Source organism: Topomyia yanbarensis, chromosome 3 (genome assembly GCF_030247195.1).
Source record: "Topomyia yanbarensis strain Yona2022 chromosome 3, ASM3024719v1, whole genome shotgun sequence".
Lineage (NCBI taxonomy): Eukaryota > Metazoa > Arthropoda > Insecta > Diptera > Culicidae > Topomyia > Topomyia yanbarensis.
This window is the reverse complement of record NC_080672.1, coordinates 170143420-170160774: the sequence shown is the minus strand read 5'-3', so window position 1 is coordinate 170160774 and position 17355 is coordinate 170143420. Positions and strand designations below refer to the sequence as shown.

Genomic DNA, 17355 nt, shown 5'->3' with positions numbered 1-17355 from the left:
ACTGTGCCGCAATCACGCCTTTCAGTAGCATTCCGAGATAATAAAATATAATTGGAGCTGACAGCATTTCTACATTGTCCAGTTTTCATTTACTTTTTATAAACATTTATTAAAGCACAGCATTGGGTTTATTTAATTAATATATTTAAAAGTTTGTTTGATTTGCCGCAATTTCAAGGCAACACGCAAAACCAGAGTAACTAGAAGAGTTACGCAAAGAGAAAATACCCAGTTAAACTAATTCCGGAACCGGTTCGGATTTCTAAACGGAGTCATTATGGATTCCAAATCAAATGCAACAACCGATTCCGACTCCAGCGGACCCTACGCGAGCAGAAATCAATATCAATTCTTCAATAGGGCTAATGAGATTTTTGTAAACAAACTTATTTCGCTCATTATTCCGCTGTCGAGTTGAATTTCATGAAAGATACATATGAATCAACATCTTTACCCTTGGTAGAATCAATTTCTTCTGCGTTGAAATTATAACAAATTGAGAGAAATCAGCAAAACAAAAGTTTGTTTACAAATCTTATTAGCCTTATTCAAATTTTGATATGTAAATATTAACAATAAATCATTTATTGATCAATATATTGATGGTGTAAGGTCATCTTAAAAATATTGATTCTGTAAAATTTAAATGGGATTGATGGATTGAAGCAGACAATATTTCTGTCTTGTGCAGTGTCCGCTTCAGAATCGGTTGTTGCATTTGATTTGGAATCCACACTGACTCCATTCAGGATTCCGAATCAAATTCCGAATGGTTTTACCGGGTATCAGCACTTTACCTCAGTCCCAGTTAAACTCATTCCGGAACCGGTTCGGATTTCTGAATGGAATCATTATGGATTCCAAATCAAATGCAGCAACCGATTCCGACTTAGAATCGGTTGTTGCATGTGATTTGGAATCCACACTGACTCCATTCAGGATTCCGAATCAAATTCCGAATGGTTTGACCGGGGTTAAGCTCAGCCAGAAATGAACTGGAATTCTGGCTGGCTCCAGTTCGTATTCCGGCTCCAGTGACACAACCGATTCTAGTTAGAATCGGTTGTGTCACTGGAGCCCGTGTACGAGCTGGAACCAGCCAGAATTCCAGTTCATTTCCGGCTGAGCTTAACTGGGAGTTAATCCAGATCTGCGATATCACCCAGTTAAACTCATTCCGAAACCGGTTGGTATTTCTGAGTGGACCCCCTGAGACATCCAAAAAAATGCCCATTTTCGGAATTTATTCGAGCTGTCAAAAAATGAGTATTTTGTTGTTTCTAAAGCTACCAGCACAGAGACTCTGTTAGGTAATGTCAACGGGTATGTTGATCTTAACAATGAGTGAATGAAGAAGAATAATAAACTGTAAACTAAGGATCGTGGCGGAACCTGAAAATTATCGACCTGCATCGGAGTCCATGGCGGAAACGGAACATTTCAGCAATGCTCCGAAAACAACGGCTGTTTAGACTACTGAGGATGTTGCAAATATGCACCAGTTCGGCATTTTTAGAGCAGCCAAAAGATCCAGCCAACGACACGACTAGACATTTAATGTAAAATGCCGAAGAAAAAGTGTTCCAGTGATCTCCCGCCAGTTACCAGTATATTGAGTTACCACTCGAGGTGCACAAGAAAATATTTTTTACAGCAACACTTCTTTATTTAACTAATTTTCGGTTGCTATGTAGCAACCAATGTTGCTACGAAGCAGCCGAAAACGTAAACAATGCGATCAAATTTTCGATCTCATCGCCGACGGAATCGACGCTAACAGCAGACGCTTCTGTGGGCTATCATTCCAATTTTATGTGATTCCAGAGGAACTAGCTACCTTAACAAATGTAAGTACCTAATAAATAGAAGGCGTTAATTTCCTTTTCAATATTTGATCGCATTAATTCTAGTGCCCGCACTGCAAATTCGAAACGGAAATATTTCCGTGAGTAATGCCGGAAAAACGGGCTCGAGGCAAAAGATCCAACCGAATCACCCCCAAAAGATTCAAATAAAGGACAAACAACAGGTTTTGGATTAATTTGGAAATTGCAAATATAGTGAAACCCGGAACCAGAGACTAATTGAGACGGCGGACTCACGAGTTTTCCGTGGCTCAAGAGGCACTAACTCAGGTAGTACTAGACGGTCCCTCGAAATGTCAAACAGAAAACGCGTTGATCATCGAGGATGCTTTGCTTTTCTTTGCTACGTGTTTTTATTTTTCCTGCTAGGTTATCTGTTGTTTACGAACTTTCCCAGAACCATCCCTAATGTGGTTTTCGTTTGAGGCGAAACTGAGTCAGTTCCAAACCCCAACTGCTGTCAAAATGTATGAACTGACAGCGGTTGGGGTTAGAACCTGACTCAGTTTCAGGTTCAAGCGAAATCGCCATAAGTAAAGGTTGATGAATTCTGAACAATTTTTTTTCCAAAATATTTAAAACAATATGCAAAACACGCAAAGTTTCATAGTTTTCAAACAACAGTGGCTTGACATTACACCCGGGAGAGAAAACAACACAGTAGCTGAAACATTACAAGAAATAAGATCCAAAAACGAAGTTGTGGGAAATCTTACGAATCTAATCTGTCTTGGCATTTATGGTGCATCTTTCGTGCATTTCGATGCCTCGGACGCTATGGTTACACATTCTTTTTCGAACTTTATGTTGTTAAAAACTTCTTGGGCACAACCGCACTTATAGTTTCAGCAATTTAAATGCATACAAACTGCGATTAGTCATGAAATCCCCGAACGGCCTGTGGTTGAAAGGCTAGAAAGTGTCGTTGCGTAGATGAAAAACGGAGGCATTTTTGCATGTAAACAACAGATGCATGCAGCGACGATCCTAGCAACGGTCAATAAATAATACCTGCTACCAACTTTACAAGCCCGATGCAAAGGGGATCACTAGATTGGTTTGTTAAGGTTGGCAAAACTGAAGGGACCGTGATAGTTCTACTACTTCTTAAGATCTAGTACAAAGTGTACCACGGAATTTCGACTGTTTCTTCGTCAGTTGGTAGTCTCTATTAGTCTCTGCCGAAACCCTATTCTCATAGTCATGTTACCTAGTGACTAGAAGGAAATTTCCTTCTAGTCACTAAGTGACGTGACTGTGAAAATAAGGCCCCCGATCTTTCAACGTCGGTAATCCAAGGGCCTTAGTACAGCAGCAGCAACTGCCCGAGGATGCGGTACGAAAATCAAAGCTGCAAAATAGCAATGAGATGCTCAACTTTACAGACAAACCATCGACATACAAGCAGCTCTGAGACATATGAACAACTCGGGGCATAACTAATGTATTTCGAGTTTGGCCATGGCCACACAGTGTTTTACGATTTTCTCGTTGCTTCTAGGAATTTTATAGAACGTATACTGGAAGGTTACGGACTGAAATGCCACCGTGCACCAAAACCGTCAGCTAAGGGAACTTCGCACTAAAGGCGTAGGATCGACGAATGTGTAGCACGTCGTGAAAACCTTCATCGAGTAGCCTAAACAGAATAATCATCAGCAAATAGCTGAATTAAAAGGAATGCCTGCCTGCGAACTACAACCGAAAAATTGTAATTGTCCCTAAGTTGTAGCTAGGTCATTCGTTTCAAGTTGATATTAAAACCGGTAGATCGCCAACGCCATAAACTGTTGCTGAAATGTCTTACTACTACGTGTTTGATAAAATTTGATTTATTATGCTAAAAATAATAAACTCTTGACGTAACGTATGCAATTTCATTATTTTCACAGGCAATAACTTGAACAACTAAGAGCATGCTAAGCAACGTAATATTTTATACAGTAGTTTCAAAGTAGAACTCGAACTTAAACCATTACATCCCCAGGAGAGCGCTTTGATTTATAATTTTGAACATTTTTGTTTTAAAATTTTGAAACTTATACGTCGCCGTTCTAGTTATTACTTATTTTATACCACTCTAAAACTTCTCTAAATGGTAAGGGCATGTTCGGGAGTGTTTCAGTTCTAGATTCATAATTTTGACAAATTCAACAATATAAAACTGAATATTTTAAAGTTACTTGCTGTCCCCAGCAGCAGTTTTAGCGGGTGTTAGTTTAAAATTGTTTTAAATTATAAAACAAAACGCATTACTGTTGATGTGATTGTTTTAGTTCCAGTTATACTATGAAACTCCTTATATAAAATAAAACGCTGATGAATTTACTCTAAACTTAGTTTGACAGTTAAATTAAAGCCAAAATCTTTCGCTTGAAATAGGGGCGCTCATCCATTCTGGTCGTTACGGTAAGTGTGCCGAGTGTGTATCTGGAAAACAATCTGCAATCGCTAATATTGATTTAACCCAAAAATCCACGCGGCCTTTCCCAATTGAAAGGAACGGCTGCGCTCCATGAAACGCCGCGCTTAACCGATCTGTCATAATATCACGAATTTTCATTACAAAGGACTGAATGAGAACACATATTGCCACAAAAATCAGCCCTGCGTTATGCAACGTTTTGTGCAGGTGGATTATACCAGGTGTAAGTGATGCCGAATTCACCACGCTCAGTATAATTCAAAAATTGTTTTTAGATTACAGAGTTGATAAAATTGTTTAAATGGGTTAAGGGATTCAATCAAATTCTGTTTTAAGAATTAGTCTTACGTTTAAACAAAAAATGGGAGGCTTATTACTACTGATACATTGCTTAATTGTAAGCGAAAATAGCAAGTAGAAGTACTAGTTACACAAAAAAACTGACCAGCAACCTTACAGCGGCGTTTAGGGAGCAGTTGATGCGGTGTATACGTTTTTGTGAATGTCTCAATAGTAGATAACAAAAACAAGTAAACTGAAAACTTCACCAACTATGTAATATCAAAAACAAATGCAACAGTGTGTGAAGGACCTTTTGAAATTATGATGTTAATCTTTTCACGGTCCTGGTACTGCGCAACGGACGCGATCTGGACCAAAGGCCACTCAGGATAGCAGTCCGTTGGTAGGGTCACGGAGAACAGACGTCCATCTTCACCATTCAACTTGTGTAAAATCTCTAACGGTTTCGAAGGTAGTTTGGATATCTAAACCAGGTGCGCTACTGTCGTCATGTTTTTTTGTGGCTGAGTGCGACAGAATTGACAGCGGTTATTCCTCTACCCAGTCAAACTAGTCCGGAACCAATTCAGACTTCCAGCATGAATTCCAGCTCAAATGCGTCAACCGATAGAGTCGGAATCGGTTGTTTTCTTTGAGCTAGATTCCATGCAGAATCCATCCAGGATTTCGAACCGGTTCCGGAATCGATTTGACGGATAGTTGGGATAGGTTGGTATGGCGGCGCTAGTGTTTTTAGTATATTAATTCAAATGTTTACACACGTTTTTTAAATATTTTTGTTCGATCATGGATGTCTGTTCTGTGGTAGGGTTAACTATCACACTGGCATACATGACTACACCCGCACCAGGCTGCAAGGCACTACTGTACTCAATCCGTAGATAAACACATAATCCAGTTGATTGATTCGGATGCGATTTTGCACCAACATCCACATTCGGAAAGTACAAATCCCTATCCACACTTAATATACGTTATCTCGGGTGGTCCAGCTTTGTCTTTCAATGGCTAAACTTCAGCGTAATTCGACTTCTTCTAAGTTTGTCGGTCCTCGGGAGAGTGAAAAACAAATCGATAGAGCTGTACTGGTGGAATGCTTCAACTGAAGTGATATCATCGGAAGTGGATTTGCATTGAAAGTGTACGACCTCTACGACCGTGACATTTTCTACGATTTAGCTGGCGAATATGACCTGTTCACCATATAAGAGAAGGCAGTCTGCTTTTCTTGATTGTTCACTAGTTATAGGTATTCCGATTACTGATAATAGTACAAATATTAGCTCATTAATCATCGAGAATATCCAGGAATATTTGCTTCAATCCTATCGTAAAATATTTATCAAATTGCTTTTCCTTGCGTAACCAGGGGTTGCAACGAGTTGTTTGAAAAAATAACAACAGACTATTAATAAGTGTTGCTAGTTTCGTGCATTTTCTAATCAAATATCATATTTGACAGAACCAGTTACCTGAGTCACTGAGGGGTAGTCATATTTGCGATACAGTTTTGAATTGCCAGTGTCTAGTCGTGTCGTTGATCCAGCCATCAAAAATACCAGTTGGCGGTTTTATTTTGTTGAGGAGTTTTGGAATAGGATCTCTATCTAGATTCCTATACTTTCATAAGGAGACAATAATGTGAAATGAATGTTATTTTATGTTTTTTTTTTTTTAAATTATGAAATAATTCTATTCACAGTATTTTTCATTATGGAGCGATTTCCATGAATGGGTATTGTTTATGCATTTTGTTCTAACAGTTCTGCGAGAAATAATGGGTATAACATACCCAGGTTGACGTAAAAGGTCTGTACTCATTTATGGGTCCAAACTATTTACCCATTTATTGGGTTATTCCACTTTTATTGAAAATGCGTAGTTTTCTACGCATTAATGGGTACTTTATTACGATTATCAGTGAAAATCGTTCAACACGGGTCTGACGATGGACGTTTGTTGAACGGTTATTTGGACGTCGTGCAGATTGGTCCAACGGACGTCCTTCATTGGACGATTTTGAAACCAACCGTTCTTAGAGGGGAGTCAGTATGGTTTCCAACTTCCAAATGCAACAACCGATTCTGACTCAATCGCTTTCAGAATCGGTTGTTGCATTTGAGCTGGAATCCATACTGGTTCCTTTCAGGATTCCGAATGGTTTGACCGGGCGCCCATTGAGACGTCCAAAAAATTGTTTCAAAATCGTTCAACACGGGTCCAACGATGGACGTTCGTTGAACGGTTATTTGGACGCTGTCCAAATTGGTCCAACGAAAGTCCTTCATTGGACGATTTTGAAACCAACCGTTCTTAGAGGGCAGGTACACCCAGTGAGCAAATTTTCTGGCAGAGACCGCTCTGCTAGATTTCTGTAAGTCTTGTTTTGGCAGCCCTGTCAGATTTCTGCGCGTATCCTGTCGGGTTAGTTGAGCTAGGGCGAACTCGGTTTCGCTCGCGTTTTCTGGCAAATTTTGACAGGAACCGAGCAAAACCCTGGCATAACTCGGACATAAACTGTGCAAAGATCCTGGCAATTCCTACCTGGTAGAATTTAGCACGAATCGAGCAAAACATCTGACAAAGATGTGACAGGAAGCGTGCAGAGATCTTGGCAGTACATTTCTGGCTGGATTCTGGATAAAAGTGAGCTGCATCGGTTGGTTTAACCGCTTCTGTCAGAAACGGTTGTTGCATTTTAGCGAATTCGTTGCCAGAATTCTCGCACAAATCGCGCAAAATGCTCGCAGAAACTCTGCAAGCATCAATTTCGCTTTGCTCAACCTTTGCTAACTTTCTGCTTGCCACGCTGACCGGGCACTTTTCAAATCACTCAATTCAATCAAATTGGTTTTTGAAAAGGGCCAAAAGCAAACTGTCAATATTCACTTTGAAGAGAAATTCCGGACAAACCATTAATCGTAGATTATAAGTCATAGCAGTAGGCGAAAGAGAAAACTCTTTCATAAAATGTTAACATCCATTCTCGGCGAGTTACGGTTTGTCCGGAATTTTCTCTCAAAGTGAATTTTGAGAGCATGCTTATTGGCCGTTTACAAAAAACACGCGAGAAATGTTCATTTCATAAAAAATGTCTTCATTTGCCTTAAACGGCCAGGATTCTGAATCGGTTATTGATTTTGAACCAGAATTCTGCCAGACATCAGTCAGACTCCGAAAAAATTATCAGAAATGTCGAGTCATCCAGTGATCCTGCGTTTTTATGTTAATCTATTAAATAAATAGTGTGTAGGGTAATCAACCAATTTTGGACCCCTAGAGGAGGTGAAATTACGTTAACATCAATAATATTTGCTTGCCTATGTTTTTAATGCAATACATGCACGAGTCTGCTCTAGGGGCAGATCACTCTAGGAATGTATAACAAATTTACATAAAATTAGAGAAAATGCATTTAATTTCCATTTTTGAATCAACTTTGCATTCCCTCGCAGAAGTTTGTTCAACAAACGTCCTACGCTGATCCACTTTGTTCCACGTTTTGTTAAATGTAGGGAAAGGTTTTTCGTACACGCAGAATTTTATCTATGCATCGATTGTATACTTGTCTATCTGCCTCTCGTTTCTTCTGCCGTAAATTTAATGCATTGGACATATTCGGTCTATCCACTCTTTGAATGCTTACTAGAAGTATATGCATGGAAATGCATCAAAATCACAGCAGAAGAAAAGACGGGAATAGAAAGTATGCTAACTATGCATACCCACTGAGACGTCCAAAAATTTGTTTCAAAATCGTTCAACACGGGTCCAACGATGGAGGTTCGTTGAACGGTTATTTGGACGTTTTCCAAATTGGTCCAACGAACGTCCGTCATTGGACGATTTTGAAACCAACCGTTCTTAGAGGGTATCCAGCTGCGTTGGTATTGTACCGTTTTGACGTTTGAATTAGGAGGAAAACAAATCGATTGCACGGCGAATAGACTTTTCTACGGCTCATGTACGTACACGCCACATGACACAAATACTACATTACAAGCTGGTAGAAAATAATAAACAAAGACGGCAAAAGTAAATGGGATTGTTTTCAACCAGGAAACTTCATTAGTGTTCGTGAGACCGGTAGCAAAGAACTCAATTGGGAGGAAAACAATCAGTGTGAGTATTTTAAACGTCAGAATCTGACTCTTTTGGCGGGCTGGATGTTGTTGGCTCGAATCAAAACTTGTCGAAAGTAAACAAAGTTCATTTCATATCGTCAACCTGGCGCCCAGGTGGTGAAATCAACGGGGTGCTGGAGCGTTGCCAAAAAAAAATTATTTCCAGATTAAATTTTACTAAACTTCCCAGTTTAACTCAGCCGAAATGCTGGCTGGATCTAATTCGTATTCCGGCTCCTGTGACACAACCGATTCAAGTTAGAATGTTTAAGGGGTACCATTTCGATGCGGCTTAGCCGCATAACCGAGGCCCGGGCGAGGTGGCCAAGCGAACCTGTGATCCACTCGTTTGCCCGGCTTACTCAAACATAGGGGCTATCCCTAGTTTAGCACGCGCAAAAGCGATGTGGCGTAGCCACATTGGGTGCTGGACACAAAATAAAATTGGCAACGCTAGCAAAAGGGGCTGGATGTTGTTGGCTCGAATCAAAACTTGTCGAAAGTAAACAAAGTTCATTTCATATCGTCAACCTGGCGCCCAGGTGGTGAAATCAATGGGGTGCTGGAGCGTTGCCAAAAAAATTTTATTTCCAGATTAAATTTTACTAAACTTCCCAGTTTAACTCAGCCGGAATGCTGGCTGGTTCTAATTCGTATTCCGGCTCCGGTGACACAACCGATTCAAGTTAGAATGTTTAAGGGGTACCATTTCGATGCGGCTTAGCCGCATAACCGAGGCCGGGCGAGGTGGCCACCGACCCGCCGTCGGAAGCAGGCGAACCTGTGATCCACTCGTTTGCCCGGCTTACTCAAACATAGGGGCTATCCCTAGTTTAAGTCCGACTGAGCGGTAGCGAAGTCGGACAGCACGCGCAAAAGCGATGTGGCGTAGCCACATTAGGTGCTGGACACAAAATAAAATTGGCAACGCTAGCAAAATGTAAACACAAATGAACACTCTGGATGAACCTATCGTCAATTGACATTTCGACGAGTTTTGATTCGAGCCAATAATATGGGCCCAGCAAAAGGTAAACACAAATGAACACTCCGGATGAACCTATCGTCAATTGACATTTCGACGAGTTTTGATTCGAGCCAATAATATGGGCCCCTTTTGGCGAGCGGGAAAACTTCTGTAGCCCTAAAAGTGGAGCTGATACACTATTGTGAAGTGTTGCGTGATTGCATGCCATGTAACATGCGCATATTTACGTTGCACGAGAATTTGGCGCCGGCATTAACACAACATAATTCCGCCTAATTTGTACAAGGACAATATAAATTCTTATAGTTGAATGCTCATTAGAACATTTTTGTTGGTATTTCACGAGTAAGATGGATAAAGAAAACGTGTACAAAAGAAATAACGCTCAATTTTCAAAATCCGATGAAGAGAACGACTGCGATGTAGTACACACTTCACAGCCAACAGCGAAAAAACTTAAACATGCAATGGAACCAATCAATGTCAATCCCGGTCAAACAGAATCGTACAAGGATCATCAAAAACAAATCAACGATTTTGTTGATAATTTAGACGATTTCTTTGGTGATGACGAGGAGGACGAATTAGGGCTACACTTGGAAAGTCCGAAAGATGAGGTTTGTATGAATTGCAATTACTAGTTTTCTTACCATTAAGCTCAAATTATCACATTTATTATCAGTAAAACAAATTTTCTAGAATGCTGATAGAATTGTTGCAATTTTATTTAAAATTGCATGTACTTTTTTGCAGCTGTATATGCTTGATTTAAGTAACTGGAAGAGATGCAAAATCACGTCCGTACTAAACGAAACCCAGTCTATTACCATAGTGGTGGAAGAACAAAATAGTGGTTCGAAAGCGAAATGCATCGTACAGGCACCATGGACTTCATTGCGATTTTTGGAAGGAGATTTCGTATCGCTGAATGGAAGTTACGATCGTGCCACTAATTCATATCATATAAACAGTCAGGATGGGATGATTGTTACCCATCCGGATAATCTGGTATCCGGAACAACTGTCGTGGGAGCACTATATTGTCAGCGTCGAGGTGTACTACAGGAGCGCTTCCGTGGCATTGACACAGATAGCAAAATAGTAATCGAAAATGTGGATAAAACTTGAAATGGGGTACCAAGAATTTTTTTTTTCAGATGACCATTGGAACAATAATCCACGCATTACTACAAAAGACATTGAGGAACAAGATAACTGATATTATGGACATAATTCAGTTGGGCGAAGAATACATCAATTCAAAGGAAATGGCGTCAACACTTTTTGCATGCCAAATGAGCAGAGCAGAGGCCGCGAAAGAAGTTGAACAGTTTTATCCCAAGATTCATGATTTCTTGAAAAAACATTTCCATAACCAGGTAAGTTATTGTGTATACATTAATTTATACATAAGTCAATATAATTCTTTAGCCGTCTAGTTACAAATCAGATCTACAGATTCACTCAATAAAGGACATTGAAGAGAACATTTGGTGTCATCAGCTTGGATTGAAAGGAAGGATTGACGTAACTGTTGAAGCCAAATGTGACGAACGAGACCGAATCCAAACAATGCCTTTGGAGTTAAAAACAGGTCGAGCAAGCTTTTCTGCCGAACACAAAGGACAGATCGCATTATACGAAATGATGATGAACCTTGTTGGTCATCACGTAGAGAAAGGGATTCTACTGTATCTTCGCGAGGGCAAATGTGCTCCAGTCTCGAGCAATCGTAACATTAGGCGTGATTTGATCATGCTACGTAATGAGGTAGCCTATTACTTATCAAGAGGGCTTTCAAACACTAGCAGCGAAACGTTTGATATATCTAAAGATGTACTACCATTACCAGCTCCGCTAAACAATCAACATGTTTGTTCGCGCTGTCCTTACAGTGTGATTTGCACTGCCTTTTTGAAGACTGAAAAAATAGAGCTTCCTGAAGGGCATTCTATCAAATTAATTGCAGCGGAATCTTTGCGTCATTTAACTGACGCACACATTGATTATTTCATTCGATGGGTTGGTCTTATTTTTTTGGAAGATGAACAAGCAAAACGAAGTAAGTTACAGTTATTATAAAATTCGGTGATAAAATGAGATATCTGTCCCAGGTTCCCAAATAAAACATCTATGGACCAAAAGCCCTGCCGACCGTCACAAAACTGGGCGTGCTGCTATCAATTTAAAACTAGTCGGAAGAGTTTTTAGAGCAGGTGACGAATGCTTTCACACGTTTGCACTGGAGTCAAATCAGAATGACACAAATAACGACTATCAGATACAAGGTAAACTCTTACGTTTTTGTAATTAAAATAAATTATCTGTTTTGGTTTCAGCACCTTACTATCTTTCACAGTATTTCGAAGTGAACGAATATCTTATATGTAGTACCAATACAAGAATCGCTGTCGCAGCTGGTCGTGTAGTTGGAGTAGGGAAAGGAGAAGTCACTATGTCTCTAGAGCGAGACCTGAGTCAACATTATTCACATGAACTTTTCCATTTGGACAAGTATGAATCTCATTCTTCGACGACATTCAATTTGACAAACATCGGAGTACTTTTGGATAACACTGAACGGTCTGAAACTCTAAGGCGAATCATAATAGATTGCGAAAAACCAACCTTCACTCGAACTGTTCCTGTGGAAGTGGCATCGCCGGCAAAACAGATCTTACAAGATCTTAACAAACAACAAAAAATTGCAGTTCTGACAGCCATTGGTACAAAAAGTTTTTGTCTGTTCAAAGGACTTCCAGGGACGGGAAAAACAAAAACAGTTATCGCGCTCATACGTCTGTTAGTGGCTATGGGTAAAACCGTGCTCATTACTAGTAACACCCACTCTGCCGTTGATAATGTGCTCAAACGTTTGATTCCTCACAATATCAAATTTTTACGGCTAGGTGTCTCTTCCAGGATAGATCCAAACCTGAAAGATTTTTCAGAAGATACAGTGACACAACATTGTTCAACGCCAGAACAAATTACTGCTGTATACGATTCGTTTGTAGGTATTACATACTCACGCAATGAATTAGTGCGTTCTAATGTATTTTTTTAGAAAGTGGTCGGAGTTACTTGTTTGGGCTCCGGTCATTCGATGTTGGTTCAAAGGCGTTTCGATTTCTGCATTGTAGACGAGGCAACGCAAGTTTTTCAATGCGCTGTACTAAGACCGTTGTTGTTTTCCGATAGATTCGTTTTAATCGGTGACCCCGATCAGTTACCTCCAGTAATAATATCACGCAAAGCCAAGTAAGTAAATCGATTTATTTTTAAGAAGTTCTGGAGTTTTCAAGGCAAATAAAATAAATAAAATCCTTACAGAGAACTTGGAGCTGAAGAAAGCCTTTTCTTTCGACTGGACACCGATCAGTCGTGCTGCGTTCTGCCAACTCAATATCGCATGAATAAAACCATCACTAGACTGGCCAATGACTTCTCCTACAAGGGGAAACTATTGTGTGCCAATGAAGCAGTGGCAAATGCTACACTAAAGCTTCCACGCGTACAAATCATGCAACAAAAGCACAAACTAGAAAAGTGGCTTTTGAGAGCCACCGCTTCCCAGTTGGAGTTGTCGGTTGTGCTGATAAACACATTAAACACTTTTAAAAGTAGTAAGGCGTTTGACACCGGCCGCAAAAGAAAGTATACCTATAATCCGAAAGATGAGCACGAGGAAGAAACGGCATCGAAGGCGATTTATGAAAACTATTGTGAAGCTGCCATTGTGTTTTATACTATCATGGCCCTAATCGAGGTACATTTGTACAGATCGTGTAGAAAGTAGTGCTTTTTTCATATTTTAACTATTACAGTGTGGCCTTGAAGGTAGTTCAATTGGTGTGATTGCCCCTTTTAGAGCACAAGTTGAATTGCTGCGGTACTATCTTCAATTGCTTAAGAAACTCTATGAAAATGAAAACGAAAATACACCTAGAGATTTGGACATTGAAGTAAACACTGTCGACCAGTACCAAGGAAAAGATAAAGATGTAAACTAAAACTAAATATACATGTACTACAACTCATAGCTCTGAACTTCCCAACAGGTTATACTGTATTCTTGTACAAGATCGATCAATCCTGATTTACCATCCCAAAATGAAGCTACTGCCAGCGAATACGAGATCCTACAAGATAATAGGCGATTGACAGTGGCAATAACACGCGCTAAGAAAAAACTGATTATCGTAGGCGACACGCAAAGCCTTGAAGTGTATACTCCATTCAGTAATCTCTTCCGGAGTATTTCCGCTGCGGGCAAAATCACACTGCAGGACCGATCTTTCGGGTTTGATTGGACTGGTGTGTTCAACACCCTTGATGCACTTCATGACTGTGAAAAATAAATTACTAGTTTGAAAGATACATAACACTAAACGATCTTTATTTTGTCGAAATCCCGTTTCTCGATTTGTCTAAGCTGCTTTTTACGCAGTCTTTTCAGTTTAGCAGGATTTTTTATTATTTGCACGATTTCCGACTTTCTTTCGTTTTCCAGACGTCTACGTTTGTTCTCTTCCTGACGTTGCCTTTTTTCCTGGTTATGTTGCTTACGCTCCTCTTTGATTGAACGAGATAGCTCTTTGATCTGTTTGATTTCTTCACGATAGGCTAGATGTTTAGCCGTCGCTTTCCCTCGAATAGATTTTTTTACGGTGGAAAACCTAAAAATGACCAAAGACGTTGATGCATTCGTGAGCTTTTAGATATTTTACTCACTTTTCTTTTTGTGTTTTCCATATTCGGCCGGATTTCGGCCTTCCTCTAGGAATATAATGTTCCGGCTTTATCTGTTTTATTTTTATGTTGGAAGCAATTTTTCCTACCAACATATTAGAATTACTATTCTCCTGTTTAATACTATTACTTTTTACAACAGTTGAACTTAATATTTTCGACAATACACTAGAAATATCTGGTTCTTCTTTATTTTCCATCGTAAAGCAATTCCAAGAACTACACATATGTTGATATTATCAACATGTGCGATTTAAGGACGATTTAGACGATACATCAGCTTCCGTCAACGTCAACGGAACGTCACTGTATCCGTCAGGATTAGAGTTACTATATTAAGAGTTAGGGTGCTTACAGAGTGGCGGCGAGAAGCTGAGCTGGGGCTGGTACTGACATTAGAGTGCGAGATGCGAGAAACCTGCTTGCAGCATATTGAATAGAGCCTGTCAGAGTGAAAGCGGGCAGTCGGCGCCGATCCGCTCGGCTTTCACTCTGACATCACCCATTTGGTTTGCAGCAAGCAGGTTTCTCGCATCTCGCATTCTAATGTCAGTTCCAGCGCCAGCTCAGCTTCTCGCCGCCACTCTGTAAGCACCCTTAGGCGGACACAAAAGCCGGAAAACTGGCAGTTATCAAAGAGAATAGGGAAAGAGACGAATAGTGTGAAGCCAAAAATACCTTATTGAGCAGACCAATCGTGCAATGTAAATAAACATTACTTATGCCTGAGTTAGAGGAGATAAGTATTGTACATCTATCAAAAAAGAAATTTGAGTTTTCGTCAGAATTTAGTTCAATCGTGATTGTAAGGTGCATTCTAGAGTATATGTATGAGTATAAAAAAAGCTTTAGAATTATTTCATCTTTTTGTTTCGAAATGCACATCTTTTGATAAACAAATCCAACGATCGACGTACGGTTTGTTTTCAAAATATAATAGGAGTCATTTAAAGTGCTGCCTGTGGAAGCGGTTGCCAAAATTCTAGTGTTAAAATCATCATAAAGGGAGTGTTGCCGTTTGGACTGATTTTCACTCTCCTCTTTCCCTATTCTCTTTGGCAGTTATTATTTCAGGAAAAAAAACACTGGCATCCCATGCAAATGTTCAAGCTTTAGCTTAATAATTTCATTGCCGCGTGATTAAGAACTTTACATGTACGAATAGAAAACCAATTCAAAGATATGATGATATGGTTTCATACTTGTGCGTATATCTCTTGGTGTTACAGAAATTTGTTTTGTTCTTTTCGTTTCTCTATACTCGATAACGCAAGGAAAGAGTGACATAATTATAACCATAATCACAATACCTTTTCCATATACATGCAAAAAGAACATGTTATGTGACGTCATGCACGATTGACTCCGCCATTTGACATGTTCAATTGGCTCCGCTCAGTGTCTCCGCCTAACAATTGGGGTTTTCGACTGACGCCATTCTTGACAGGGGCTGCATCTAACTTATCCTTATGGGATTTTCGATTGATTGACACCGGTGTAGTGGAGTGCACTGAAACTGCACCGTTTTTGCACTTTCTAGCAGAAGTGCAGAAAACTGGGTATGTTCCATTGACACTTCTGCTAGAAAGTGCAAAACCAGTGCAATCCACTACACCGGTGTCAATCAATCGAAAATCCCATAAGGATAAGTTAGATGCAGCCCCTGTCAAGAATGGCGTCTATCTGTACAGCCACCCAGTCATCAAATTTTCTGGCAGAGGCTGCTCTGCTAGGAGAATGCGTTATATATAGTTGTGACAGAGCACACGGTTTGCTAGAGCACTCTAGTTAGAGTGTGGCCAAGAGGCCATGACGTATCCAAACGAACATGGAATTTGACGTATACACAATAGAAATACGTCAAATTTCACGTTCGTTTGGCCTCTTGGCCACACTCTAACTAGAGTGCTCTACGGTTTGCTAGTGTTGGCCAAAGAGAATAGGGAAAGAGACGAAGAGTGAAAATCAGTCAAAACGGCAACACGCCCTTTATGATAATTTCAACACTAGAATTTTGGCAACCGCTTCTATAGGCAGCACTTTAAATGACTCCTATTATATTTTGAAAACAAACCGTATGTCGATTGATGGATTTGTTTATCAAACGATGTGCATTTCGAAACAAAGAGATGAAATAATTCTAAAGCTTATTTTTACTCATACATATACTCTAGAATGCACCTTACAATCACGAATGAACTAAATTCTGATGAAAATTCAAATTTTTTTTTTGATAGAAGTACAATACTTATCTCCTCCAACTCAGGCATGAGTAATGTTTATTTACATTGCACGATTGGTCTGCTCAATAAGGTATTTTTGGCTTCACACTATTCGTCTCTTTCCCTATTCTCTTTGATGTTGGCAACTAAAAATATGTAAACAATCCAGAAGCACAACGGCTCGACGTCATATCGGTCACACGATTCAAAGGGAGCAGAACAACCGCTATGACGAAAGCAAGTCGATTTATACTGTGATCACTCACACCACTCATGTATGATTCATCTTACGAATACCAAAGTGCCATCTTCGCCAGACCTGTATATACAACATTGCTGCTAGATTTCTGTAAGTCTTGGTTTGGCAGCCCTGTCAGATTTCTGCGCGTATCCTGTCGGGTCCCTCTAAGAACGGTTGGTTTCAAAATCGTCCAATGAAGGACGTTCGTTGGACCAATTTGGACAACGTCCAAATAACCGTTCAACGAACGTCCATCGTTGGACCCGTGTTGAACGATTTTGAAACAATTTTTTGGACGTCTCAGTGGGGTTAGTTGAGCTAGAGCGAATTCGGTTTCGCTCGCGTTTTCTGGCAAATTTTGACAAGAACCGAGCAAAACCCTGGCATAACTCGAACTTAAACTGTGCAAAGATCCTGGCAATTCCTACCTGGTAG

At 40.0% G+C, this 17355-nt stretch overlaps 2 protein-coding genes across 3 annotated transcripts; one reads left to right on the top strand and one right to left on the bottom strand.

Moving 5' to 3' along the window:
• Window positions 1–9867: 9867 nt before the first annotated feature.
• Window positions 9868–14084, top strand: LOC131691054 (DNA replication ATP-dependent helicase/nuclease DNA2). 2 transcript variants are annotated; one of them, XM_058977211.1, is made up of 10 exons: window positions 9868–10322; window positions 10459–10806; window positions 10863–11084; window positions 11137–11767; window positions 11820–11993; window positions 12045–12718; window positions 12773–12966; window positions 13039–13474; window positions 13533–13709; window positions 13767–14084. In XM_058977211.1, the coding sequence occupies exons 1-10, from the start codon at window positions 10056–10058 to the stop codon at window positions 14064–14066; spliced, it is 3423 nt and encodes a 1140-aa protein (XP_058833194.1). In that variant the 5' UTR covers window positions 9868–10055; the 3' UTR covers window positions 14067–14084. The 2 variants fall into 2 exon arrangements, with proteins under 2 accessions (XP_058833194.1, XP_058833193.1); XM_058977210.1 differs by having other exon boundaries at window positions 10405–10806.
• Window position 14085: 1 nt separating this feature from the next.
• On the bottom strand, window positions 14086–14733 carry LOC131691055 (coiled-coil domain-containing protein 86). Its single transcript, XM_058977212.1, has 2 exons — window positions 14440–14733; window positions 14086–14384 (listed from the first exon to the last, which is right to left on the bottom strand). Exons 1-2 carry the CDS (start codon window positions 14682–14684, stop codon window positions 14093–14095), a joined length of 537 nt encoding a protein of 178 aa, XP_058833195.1. The 5' UTR covers window positions 14685–14733; the 3' UTR covers window positions 14086–14092.
• Between the last annotated feature and the right edge of the window lie 2622 nt (window positions 14734–17355).

Bases quoted from the DNA above. Each gene is read 5' to 3' on its own strand.
- LOC131691054 (XM_058977210.1), top strand. From the start codon at position 10,056: ATGGATAAAGAAAACGTGTACAAAAGAAATAACGCTCAATTTTCAAAA. The intron at 10,323-10,404 runs GTTTGTATGAAT...CAAATTTTCTAG, and splicing joins TGGAAAGTCCGAAAGATGAG to AATGCTGATAGAATTGTTGC. The intron at 12,719-12,772 runs GTAGGTATTACA...GTATTTTTTTAG, and splicing joins CTGCTGTATACGATTCGTTT to AAAGTGGTCGGAGTTACTTG.
- LOC131691055 (XM_058977212.1), bottom strand. From the start codon at position 14,684: ATGTGTAGTTCTTGGAATTGCTTTACGATGGAAAATAAAGAAGAACCA. The intron at 14,385-14,439 runs GTGAGTAAAATA...GGTCATTTTTAG, and splicing joins TGGAAAACACAAAAAGAAAA to GTTTTCCACCGTAAAAAAAT.